Below are 11,982 nucleotides of genomic sequence, written 5' to 3' on the forward strand. Positions count from 1 at the left end.
CAACCCTTGCATCAATGGGTCACATGATATCGACCACGTTGCTTCCATTGTCCATACGCCATGACCACATTCTGCACAACTTTAGTCTGATGACAAAGATGTGAAAGCACTCTATAACTATTTACCTGTGAGTTCATCTGTTTGAGCTGCTCCCCAGCAGCGTATGAGACACTGAACATCGGCAACGGGATAATCTCGTCCATCTGCATGTTGGGACCTGTCATATAGCCCGTACATACACACATGCACGCAAACACACACCAACACACACCAACACACACATGCACACATGGACACACACACACAGCAACACAGGAAAAATGACCTAGATGTCATACTTGAGATGACAAGAAAGAGCCAGTCACGGATCACACAAGGAGCATGTAACTGGGATATTGGATCAGCGTGCGGCGCACTGCCGTCCTTAACAGTGACTTACCTGCACCACGCACTGCACTAGAACAGTGGAAACGCGTGTGCATGTGCAGGACCGTCAGAAGCAGTTCTTGATTGGTCCGGTCAAACCATGGTCTTCCATGCGTTGCGTATATGACAGGTACACATGACCTCCTCAGCAGTAAGCAGGCATTGGTGGGCAAAGAGTTGGCCAAGCCCTGACCAACCGGACTGGGTCCACCACCCCTGATGTGTGTGTGTGTGGGTGTGGGTGTGTGTGTGTGTGTGTGTGTGCGTGCGTATGTGTGTGTGTGCACGTGTATGTGTGTGATGGGGGTGGGGGGGGGTGAACGTGCATGAGAGAGAGAGAGAGAGAGAGAGAGAGAGAGAGAGAGAGAGAGAGAGAGAGAGAGAGAGAGAGAGAGAGAGAGAGAGAGAGAGAGAGAGAGAGAGACAGAGACAGAGAGACAGAGAGAGACAGACAGACAGACAGACAGACAGACAGACAGACAGACAGACAGATAGACAGACAGACAGAGACAGACAGAGAGAGAGACAGAGGCAGAGCGCATGGGTTCAGCAGATAGTTCAGCTCACCCGTAATTCGGGTCCTGGATGGTGCTGACGAGGCAAAGGCAGGACCGTAAGCTATGATGATACCACCAGCCCCGTGTTGATATGCATTCAGCGCCTGTTAGAACATATAAAGTAAAACCTGTCAAGGCGACCACTCGGATATGGTGACCACCTGTCCCAGAAGACCACTGCAGCCAGGACCAAGGGATGCTATTTCCAGGCGAATGGCAGTGTATAAGGAGACCACCTGGTTACAGAGACCACACTTTGAAGGTCTCTTGAGCAGTCGGCTTAGACAGGTTTCACTGTAGTCAACAAATGCATTGATGCACACCCACACACACACACCCACGCCTGTACTGCTGCTGCCTGTATACACTGTCACACTGAACCTGGCAAAACAAAATTCTGGCCGCAACCAATTTTAGGCCAAAAATTACCAGGCCGAAAATAGCCGAAAGTAGATACTGGTATGCATCGAATATTTGTGGACTTTAACAGTATATTCCGTACTTTCTAAGCACACAATGAGATGCCTTTTGGCGGCTCTTCTGCCTGGATTTCGTTGACAGATGCGTTAAGCCCATGGATCCTTCCATGGGTGACATGCGAACTGTAACTATTATTATTATTATTAAGCAAGTGTTTGCTTCGTAGTACAGCAGAGCAAGAGCAGTGGTACGTACAAGGTCGTAGAATGAGCAGTTGGCGATATCACGACTGACGTAGGTCAGAAGTGCAACCTGTCCTGGTGCGATGTCGGTGAACGTGTCATTGCGACAACCTCCCTGCACGTCCGTGTTCACCCACAGAGTAGTGTTAATGGTGCCGTGACCGGAGTAGCGGAGTACGTTGAACTGGGTGCCCTGTCAGCAAGGAATGGTGTAGTTGTACATACACACATACACACACACACGCATACACGCATGCATACACATACACAAACGGACACACACGCACACACACACACACACACACACACACACACACACACACACACACATGCACACACACACACACACACACACACACACACACACACACACACACACACACACACACACACACACACACACACACACACACACACATGCACACACACACACACACACACACACACACACACACACACACACACACACACACACACACACACATACACATACATGTGCACACACACACATACACACACACACACACACACACACACTCTCTCTCTGTCTCACTCTCTCTTTTCCTTGCAAACCTAAGATGGGGACAATGACATACCAAGGTATGAGAATGTATACAAATGTAGCTGTGAGGTGGCATGCAACTAAAATTTAATGCACTTTTGGGTGCCTATCTATACAGTGTATTACCACCCTGGATATCGGGACGGTCCCGGCCAAATCGGGATGGTTGGTAGTTATGCAATACGCTGCTCTCACCTGTACAAAGTTGAACTCAATGTCCTGGAAACTGGTACTCAGACTGCTACCGTCCGATTCGTAATTCAGTGGCAGCTGTAATCAAGACACACACGCATTCAGAAAGGCATGCAAAGTATTAAAACATGATACATACGCACACACACAATGACCACCGCCGACCAGTGGAGAGAAAGGCTGAGGCTGGGCAATGCAGATAACCTTATTACCGCAGTGTCCGGTCAGGTGAGGACGAGCTAGTGTTGCCGACTACACGGAAGAGAGAATTTTCGGAAGTGACTTTTACCAGACAACAGGACGAATGACAAAGAGACAAGACGAGGCAAGGGAATATGGAGGAGGCGTGTGAGAAAAGTCACCGTGGTGCACTCGTCAGCAAACGTGGTCCAGTGGATCCCGAACGGGACGGGAGGCCAAGACGACAGACGGACCAATACAACGGCACTTGTGCCAGTGGCTGTGAGACGGATCCACTCACCCCCACCGTTAGGCGCTGCATCTGTCGCTAGGGTTTACCGAGTGTTAGCGGCCGTCGTGAGTTCCCTTCGGGAACGGACACGATAATTTCCTTTTTTTTTATACAACGCATCCCAACGAGGGCAGGTGCAAGAAGTGAATACAACCGGGACAAAAGACAGCACAGCAGCAGCAGCACAGTAGCAGCAGCACGTACAACAGGGACAAAAGACAGCGCAGCAGCAGCACGTACAACAGGGACAAAAGACAGCACAGCAGCAGCAACAGCACGTACAACAGGGACAAAAGACAGCACAGCAGCAGCACGTACAACAGGGACAAAAGACAGCGCAGCAGCAGCACGTACAACAGGGTGACTACAACACAATAGGGAGACCCAAACGGGTGTACAGACAACACCAGTGAACACCTGTCAGTGTACTCCGGGAAAAACATCAACACTACCCCAGAAGCTTTTAATGAAGAGCTCAAGGGCTGAAATATGCCCCCCCCCCCCCCCCCCTCCTGCTCACGCACATGCACGCACGCACACGCATCGTAAGTTTCCTAACCTGAAAATATTGATGAGTGACTTGATATCCCTTGGCTTCCAAGACTTCCGTGACGTAGACTATTCAGGTGAGTAGCAAGGAAAGCAGGTGTACAGACACACATGAACGCAGAGAGGCGAGGCAGATATGCAGCAGGCGGATATGCAGCGTCACACACACACACACACACACACACACACACACACACACACACACACACACACACACACACACACACACACACATCCGCGGAACCCCCTGAGTTTTGCAAATGTCCTACTGGAAACCATATGCATGTGCATGTATATGTATCAGCTATCCAGTTTTGGCTAAACTGGAACCCCCCTGTGGAGATCTCTGGATCGGCCCCTGCTACTACTACTACTACAAGTATAATTATTATGATTCTGATGGTTGGACGGCTAGCTTTTTATTATGATGTGCCAATGGTGCATCTTGACAACCAGGCTAGTTTCCTGAACCAATCTGGCACTCACTCACTCACCCCCCCCCCCCCCCTCTCTTCTCTCTCTCTCTCTCTCTCTCTCTCTCTCTCTCTCTCTCTCTCTCTCTCTCTCTCTCTCTCTCTCTCTCTCTCTCTCTCTCTCTCTCTCTCTCTCTCTCTCTCTCTCTCTCTCTCTCTCTCTCTCTCTCTCTCTCTCTCTCTCTCTCTCTCTCTCTCTCTCTCTCAGGTTCTCACTCTTCACACACAGTCTTTCTTCTCTCCCTTTCCCCCATGGTGCGTGATGTGCGCCTTGATCCCGAGACCATTGGTCGGGGGAGCGCACTTCACCTCACCGGCACAGCTCAATAGCACCTATACGCCCTTTGTAGTCCCCTATGTTCTCTTGATGTTGTTGTTTTTCTCTTCCATTCTATATGTAGGCATGTGCACTTTCATAAAAATAAAAAAAATAAAAAGGCGTGTAACGTTATTCAAAACGTGTTTACAATCATGTGAACGAGTCGTATTCAAGAGACTACAGTGAAACCTGTCTAAGACGACCACCGCTCAAGGGACGAGAAAAAGTGGTGGTCTCTGTAACCAGGCGGTCTCCTTATCCAGTGCCAATTGACTGGAAACAGCATCCCTTGGTCCTGGCTGCAGCGGTCGTCTGGGACAGGTGGTCGCCTTATCCGAGTGGTCGCCTTATCCGAGTGGTCGCCTTATCCGAGTGGTCGCCTTGACAGGTTTCACTGGATACTGAAAAACTGGAACGTTTAACGACCAAAAAGTTTAATGTTTTTATAACTCTGGCATGATAACGTGCAGAAAGTTTAACGATGGCTACCTGACCCGTGGCCCAGAACATGCATCGATGTATGCGCATCTTTACACAGACATCTCGAACCGGGTTCGGGATAACGTTTCTTCAAATAACGAAAAAAATTGGTCGTTAAAACAGACTTTGTGACTCGTTAGACTTTCCAGTTTCACTGTAAAGTAGATTGTGACAGTGCACACATTACTCACATGCTGACTCGTTGTATCCGTCCAGAACAGAGCGGCTATCCCGGCGGTAGTGAAGTCAGGCACACACACACACACACACGCCGTCCACATCCATACCCGTTGGCCGCAGCGACGAGATGGCACGACGGAGCGCGCAAGACAACGTGGCGCGTCACAACAGAGCAGCGTGCACAACCGCGACGACGTCACCATGATGTAACCATGACGATGGCGATGTCAGAGGCAAGTGCCAGCAGTGGCATCAGCAATGGAAGTACAAAAGACAAAAGCACACAGTCACCACAGCAACAGTAAAAACAAACACATTCCACATCTCGTGCAGAAGAACAATGTTCGTCCAAGGCCACAGTTTATGGTATCGTTATGCGAATAACAACCTACGATATAACAACCTGAGATATAACAACAACTCACGAATAGTAACACCCTTGAACCATTTGACTGCACACTTTCAACCTCCCAAACAACAACAAACTCGCATATAACAACACTTTCTCATGCCCGAACGAGGGTCGTTCCTCGCAAGGCTGACTGTGATAGGCAAATTCGCAGTGTAACGATTGCGAATCCTCGCATCGCGTACCGCATGGGGCGTGCACTCCGATTGCAAACACAAAACTGCGGCAAACACGAGTACGATGTGTGTGTGTGCCGCGCGTGCACGTGCGGGCGCGGCACATGGGCACATGTGTGTCAGTGTACGCTGACCGTGCAGTCAATAGCGTGATTAGCACAAGCACGCTCCAAGCTCCCCCTACCTAGGTTAGACTAAAGGTTTGGCCATGCAGTCTACAGCATGATTGGTGACCATGCAGTCTACAGCATGATTGGTGCACGGCCCAGCTCAATCAGGGCCAGACATTGGGGCAGCTGGGAAGAATGCTCTGCTAACTTAAGAGAGCAGGACGGTACAGGACGGTAACACAGCAGATACTCTGCAACTCACCTGTGTACGGTTAGGGAGTTGTTGTTAGCGATGGCAATGTCTTGAAACATCTGTATAACGTACACACACGCACGTACCCACACAAACACACGTGAACATACAAATGCATACCGATGCACCCCCCCCCCCCCAACAAACACACACTTGTACAGGGACAACACCTCCACCGGTGGTCACTTCTTCCATTGCTGTTGCAGCAGCAACAGCAGCAACAACAGCAGCCACAGCAGTGGCAACAGCAGCATCAGCCGCAGCAACAGCAACAGCAGCAGCTACAGCAGCAACAGCTGCAGCAGCAGCTACAGCAGCAGCAACAGCAGCAGCAGCAGCAACATACAGCAGCAACAGCAGCAGCAGCAACAACAGCAACAGCAGCAGCAGCAGTACCAGCAGCAGCAGCCACAGCAGCAGCAGCTACGGCAACAGCAGTAACTGCTGCAGCAACAGCAACAGCAGCTACAGCAGCAGCAGTAGCAGCAACAGCAACAACAACAACAACAACAGCTACTGCAACAGCAGCAGTAGCAGTACCAGCTGCAGTAGCAGCTACAGCAGCAGCAGTACCAGCAGCAGCAGCAGCAGTACCAGCAGCAGCAGCTGCAGCAGAAGAAGCAGCAACAACAGCAGTAGCAGTACCAGCAGCAGCAGAAGCAGCAACAACAGCAGCAGCAGTACCAGCAGCAGCAGAAGCAGCAACAGCCGCAGCAGCAGTAGCAGCAACAGCAACAACAACAACAGCTACTGCAACAGCAGCAGTACCAGCTGCAGTAGCAGCTACAGCAGCAGCAACAGCAGCAGCAGCAGTACCAGCAGCAGCAGCAGCAACAACAGCAGCAGCAGCAGCAGCAGTACCAGCAGCAGCAGCAGAAGCAGCAACAGCCGCAGCAGCAGCTACAACAGCAACAGCAACAACAGCAGCAGCAGCACTAAGCGGCTACAGCAGCGACAGCAGCAACAGCAGCAACCCCCCCCCCAGCCATTACCAACAAAGCACGAGCAACAGCTACACACCTGCAAATGTTTTCTGATGTTGTCTGACTTGACAGCCGAGGGTAGGTTGGTGGGAGTTTCGTCGTCTTTCTTCGAGAGAATAACAGCAGTAGGCACGGCTATCACAACAACGCATAGCAACAGGATGACAAGCAAGACGAGGCGATTGCATCGGCCAGCCCTGCACACGGGTTAGACAAACAGACGGATGCGGCGAGGTGGATAACTTGATGTGTACATGAACATGTTTCAACGCAAAACACACGCACGCATACACACTTACACACACGCACACACGTACACGCACATGCATACATACGCACACACACACACACACACACACACACAAGCACACACACACACACACACACACACACAAGCACACACACACACAAGCACACACACAAGCACACACACACACACACACACACACACACACACACACAAGCACGCACACACACACGCACACACACATAGAGATGAATGAGAGAGATGAGAAATGGATGCATGGTATGCACCGTGATGTGTGCAGCCTTGACCACTGACACTACGCCAGTGTTGCCGAGTTATCTCCTATAAGCAGAGGTAGCTTCCTCCACAGTGGCCTATGGTCAACTTAAAATAACGACTGCGGATATAACAACAATTCGCGAATAACGACAGAATTTCCTTGCCCAGAGCAAAATCCCATCTAACTGTAATACCGGCATTATAATGCGACTTCGGGTATAAGGACACTTTGCAAATAAGGACACTTTTCTGATGCCCCCGCCGAGTATCGTTATACGCAAAGTCGACTGTATCTGAACAAAGCCAGACTATGCTGGTGTCCCTCAAATTCAAACTCCACAGTGAGTACAGTCGACTCCTGATATAACGAACACCATTGTGCATGAAAATTAGTTCTTTATAGCCAAAGTTCGTTATAACGGAAATGCACTTACACTACAGTCCATTTCAAAACTATTGACGCGTAGGGTTTTTGAAATATTTCAAATTTGGCTGGACCTTTTTGAGAATAGTTTTCGGAACATTGCTCAGGACCGCTCCACAATTACTCTCATAGTTTCTAAACGATTGGATAACAGAGGCCCAATTTGGAAAAATTTATGCACAAAGTGATCACAGATTTTATGTGGTATAGATGCTGACATAACGGTTTTTGCCTAGATACGCGTCTATAGTTTTGAAATGGACTGTACAGGTTCAAACTGGGACATGGACAACGGTTCGCTATTATCACGAAATTCGCTATATCAGAGTTCGTTATATCAGAGTTCGTTATATCAGAGTTCGTTATAAGTGGAGTCGACTGTACATGTACATGTAGTAACGACATGATCATCGAACCCCTATAACTTATATACCTGGGCGCTGACCGGTGGAATGCACTGCCACATGCTGACTTACTTTTTTTTTTTTTTTGCCACCTGCTTACCGCCTTTCGAATTCACCTGATGAATTTCGATCATCCATCAAGACGTTCTTAGGGTTCCCTGTAGGAAGGCGATGACGCCTGTTGGGAATTCCCTAGTAAAATAAGAATAAAAATAAAATAAAATATACCTGCGTTGTTTTCTCTTCAGCGCCTCTCCGCCATCATTACGCATCAAGTGTGCACGCTCTCCGTCCTAAACCGGAAAAAGCATTAGCACACACACATGCACACACAGGACACACACACACACACACACAGGACACACGGACACACACACACACACGCACGCACACACACACACACACACACACACACACACACACACACAGGACACACACACACAGGACACACACACACACGGACACACACACACACACACACGGGACAATGGTGTTAGCATGGGATCTGACTTTTAACGTCTCTGCAGACCTCCGCCATGGCCTCAGTCATCACATCCCGCACGTTGTCATGGCAAGCTGACGGGTATCCACCACATGGGCATGTCAGCGCATGATGGATGTTCGGTGGCTGACTGCAGGCGCAAGAGGTGGGCAAGTCCTGAAATGTTTTAACCCATAGCGTAGGCATACCACATTCCGACAGTCGCTTTTGCTGGGTACTGTGCCAAAGGTCTGTTTGGGATCAGCCGTCAGCCCAGTTGAGTAGCATTTTTACTACTCAATGTACATCAGGGAGTAATAAAATATTTACAACTCTCTGATGTACATGCAGTAACAACACTTGAACAACGTTACGTACCGTATTTCCACAATTATAAGTCACACTCGACTATAAGTCGCAGCCCAATCTCACGTCCGAACGAAATCGTCTCAATGCATTCACATAAGTAAGAAATCACACTCGATTGTAAGTCGCACCCCCTTCTTTGCCCTTGAAGTTTAGTGTAAAAAGGTGCGACTCACAATCGGGGAAATACGGTACCATGGCTCTGACCCGGTTGCAAGAGCTCTGCCAGGTACGCCTACCGTACGGTATACGGGGTCGTTGCAAAAGTTTGTTTTGTCGTCCCTGAAATGAGCATCATTCGTTGGGGGGGGGGGGGGGGGTGCGAGCCGAAATCGCAAGTCGACCGACACTGTACATATGGCATGTATATGCATGCGATTTTCGTCGTCCAGCATAGCAAGCTGCGTTCGTTTCAGAGGGAGAGGAGGGGGTCTGAGCACGAAATGAACGATGTTCGTTTCAGGGACGACGGAAAACGTTTGCGACAACTCCTAACATTAGAGGTTATTCATTGGTTTGAGGGAAAAGATGAAAACAGGAAAAGTCTGAAGAATATTTTTGACTGTCACCACCAGGACTCGAACCAGGGGACCTTCGCTTGAGGCCAGCAAAGAGGCTATGCGAATGATGTCATGAGGTGAGTCAGCGCCTCAGCGGATTTTCTAATGGTCGCTATGTATGCAGCGTGAGTCGCTAGTGCAAGTGCAGCGCTGTGCCGCGACTCCGCCAAAGCATCAATGCCCCACCATCACTGCTGCGTCGCCGTGCAGCGCCTGCTCATTAGTTGTCACGTTTGTCCTAGTCTCAGTACCATTGTCTTTCTTTATTCTTTTCGAGCTGGGTATGTGAACATAGTAAAAAATAAAAAATAAAACTCTGCTGATGATGTACCGTAACATCCCGCCAGTCTCTCCCATCCGTCCCTCCAGTGTCTGCTCCAGCGCCGGGTGAGCCGGGTAATCCACCCGGTTGGGCGGCGCTTGGACCCGGTTGAAAATATAGTACCGGGTCACCTGTTACCCGGTTGGTACTTTACACTTTCGAACTTTGAAAGGACTGACTACATGGCTTGTACAAGTATGTGTCAGATACTTCTTCTTCTTTCGTAATTTTCTAATTCTTGTCCTCTCTTTTCTAAATGCGGCTTATCCATTCGCCTTTATATCATTGGGCCTAGTTCCCGTTTATTGTCCGAATAAACCAACGAACCAGTTAAAGCATGTGACTGGGCTGGTGAGACAGCGCCAGGTACATGTGTACCCGGCTCCGACCCAGTTGAAATGGTTGCGCCAGGTACACGTGTACCCGGCTGTCCTACAATCCGAGAGCAGACACTGCCCTCCCTGACTTCTTGTCAGGGAAGTGATTGATTGTATCCTGGTATGACTCTGTGATGCCGTACTGTACTGCAGACGCATGCTCGGCCCCGTTGGAAATGTACGCAACAGTGCCCACCCTCTTGACCAAGGGATCGCACAAACCCTGAGTTTTGACGGGCCTGTACGACTCCTGGCTCTTGACCTTTGGTCGGTGTACGAGATGCACAAACAGTTTTCGTAGGGCGAGTACTTTTTCATGTAGTACTGAATGCGACAAGTAGGACTCGCCCATCCGTCTCTCCCCACCTGAACCTACTCGAAGCGTCGAGGAGGTAGGGGCGCTCTTGCGGGATTTTACGGTAATCGCAAAACCTCTAGACCACATAAATTGCCAAATCCGGACAAGAATTTCACGCGTTGGTTCGTCAGAGTTTTTTTACACCGAAAATAATTATTACACCGTACACCCTGCAATTGTACCTCAGTGGTTAGAACACCGCCAGCCTTCAGCAAAGTCAAAGGTCCCTGGTTCGAGTCCTTGCGGGGACAGTCAGTTTTTTTCCGACACTTTCTTTCCCTCAAAGTTTCATTCCATCAAACAGATGAATAATCTTTATAATTAATTTGGAATTATCCGGAAAGGTCTCACTGCGTGACGCTTCTGGCGGAACAGAAATGTGACGAACAGGCGTGATTATAACCTAACTTAGTCCTAAGTCCTTGGACGCATGATCGCAAGCGTTCCCGCCCCCGCCACGGTCTGAGTCAACGCACCGGTTCTCTGAAAAGGTCGGATTATTTACCTTCCACGCTCACCCAAAGGCGTGCACCTCACATCATTTAGACATTACCATTGCCATGGACTGGGGCAGCTACACACACGTACCATGATTTTTAGCTGTTCGAAAGTCTCTCAGAAACATTCAGTATCCACAGCTAGCTCAGCCTACAACAGCAGCAACAGTTGCGGTGTGGCCAGAATCCTCGCGGCTCAGTTCGTGACTGCCGAAGAGAAACACAAAACAAGCAGCCTGCAGCCGGCCAGGTCTAGTCCACCGGTACGTCCAAAAACGACAAGGGCCATGTCACTTTCAGCATAGCAGCAAAGGGCCTAGGGAAAGCTTTACAAAGAAAGTCTTTTCAAAATAATTCACTGATTCAGCTGACAAAAACACACACGTAGATCTACACGTGACAATCATATTTTCAGTATGACTCCGCCGCGCGCTACCCACATGATATGATCCAGGTGCTACACTACAGACCAGGGTCAGGGAGTCGTCAAATACCGGTATTTGACGACTCCCTGCTACTACATTGTACACTCGTCTACAGACTCAAACCTCAAACCGTTTTGAAAATAATGTCTCTCACTCTGTGTATTTATAATTATTGACTGACGTCAGTCCAGTGCCAGTGGTCGGTCATGATAATAACTCGATAAGGAAGTGACAGAGTCTACAGGATGCAGCCTTGTATGACCCAGGACTTGTACTAAGTTAGTTGTAGATCCAGGATGATCCGATCTACAACTAACTTACAGATTACTAACTTACTAACTTACAAGTAGGAGCGCCGGTGCCGGTGGCGGTGGGATCTAGGAGTCATCATTGATGGTCAAACTGCAATTGTGCATGACGATCTACATGAATTTGACAA

General features: G+C 49.2%; 1 protein-coding gene across 1 annotated transcript in view; it reads right to left on the minus strand.

Annotated features, from left to right (window-relative positions):
- Positions 1-11,435, minus strand: part of LOC135826124 (aminopeptidase-like) — an 18,044-nt gene extending 6,609 nt beyond the window's left edge. The window contains exons 1-10 of the mRNA XM_065338765.1: positions 11,210-11,435; positions 8,386-8,450; positions 6,841-7,000; positions 5,830-5,879; positions 4,884-4,918; positions 3,431-3,489; positions 2,403-2,477; positions 1,659-1,838; positions 994-1,087; positions 126-217 (exon numbers count right to left, since the gene is read on the minus strand). Of these exons, the coding sequence (XP_065194837.1) occupies positions 126-217; positions 994-1,087; positions 1,659-1,838; positions 2,403-2,477; positions 3,431-3,489; positions 4,884-4,918; positions 5,830-5,879; positions 6,841-7,000; positions 8,386-8,450; positions 11,210-11,212 (813 nt within the window). The 5' untranslated portion in view covers positions 11,213-11,435. The remainder of the gene's footprint in view (positions 1-125; positions 218-993; positions 1,088-1,658; positions 1,839-2,402; positions 2,478-3,430; positions 3,490-4,883; positions 4,919-5,829; positions 5,880-6,840; positions 7,001-8,385; positions 8,451-11,209) is intronic.
- Positions 11,436-11,982: the final 547 nt, after the last annotated feature.

This window comes from Sycon ciliatum, chromosome 10 (genome assembly GCF_964019385.1).
Source record: "Sycon ciliatum chromosome 10, ocSycCili1.1, whole genome shotgun sequence".
Classification (NCBI taxonomy): Eukaryota; Metazoa; Porifera; class Calcarea; order Leucosolenida; family Sycettidae; genus Sycon; species Sycon ciliatum.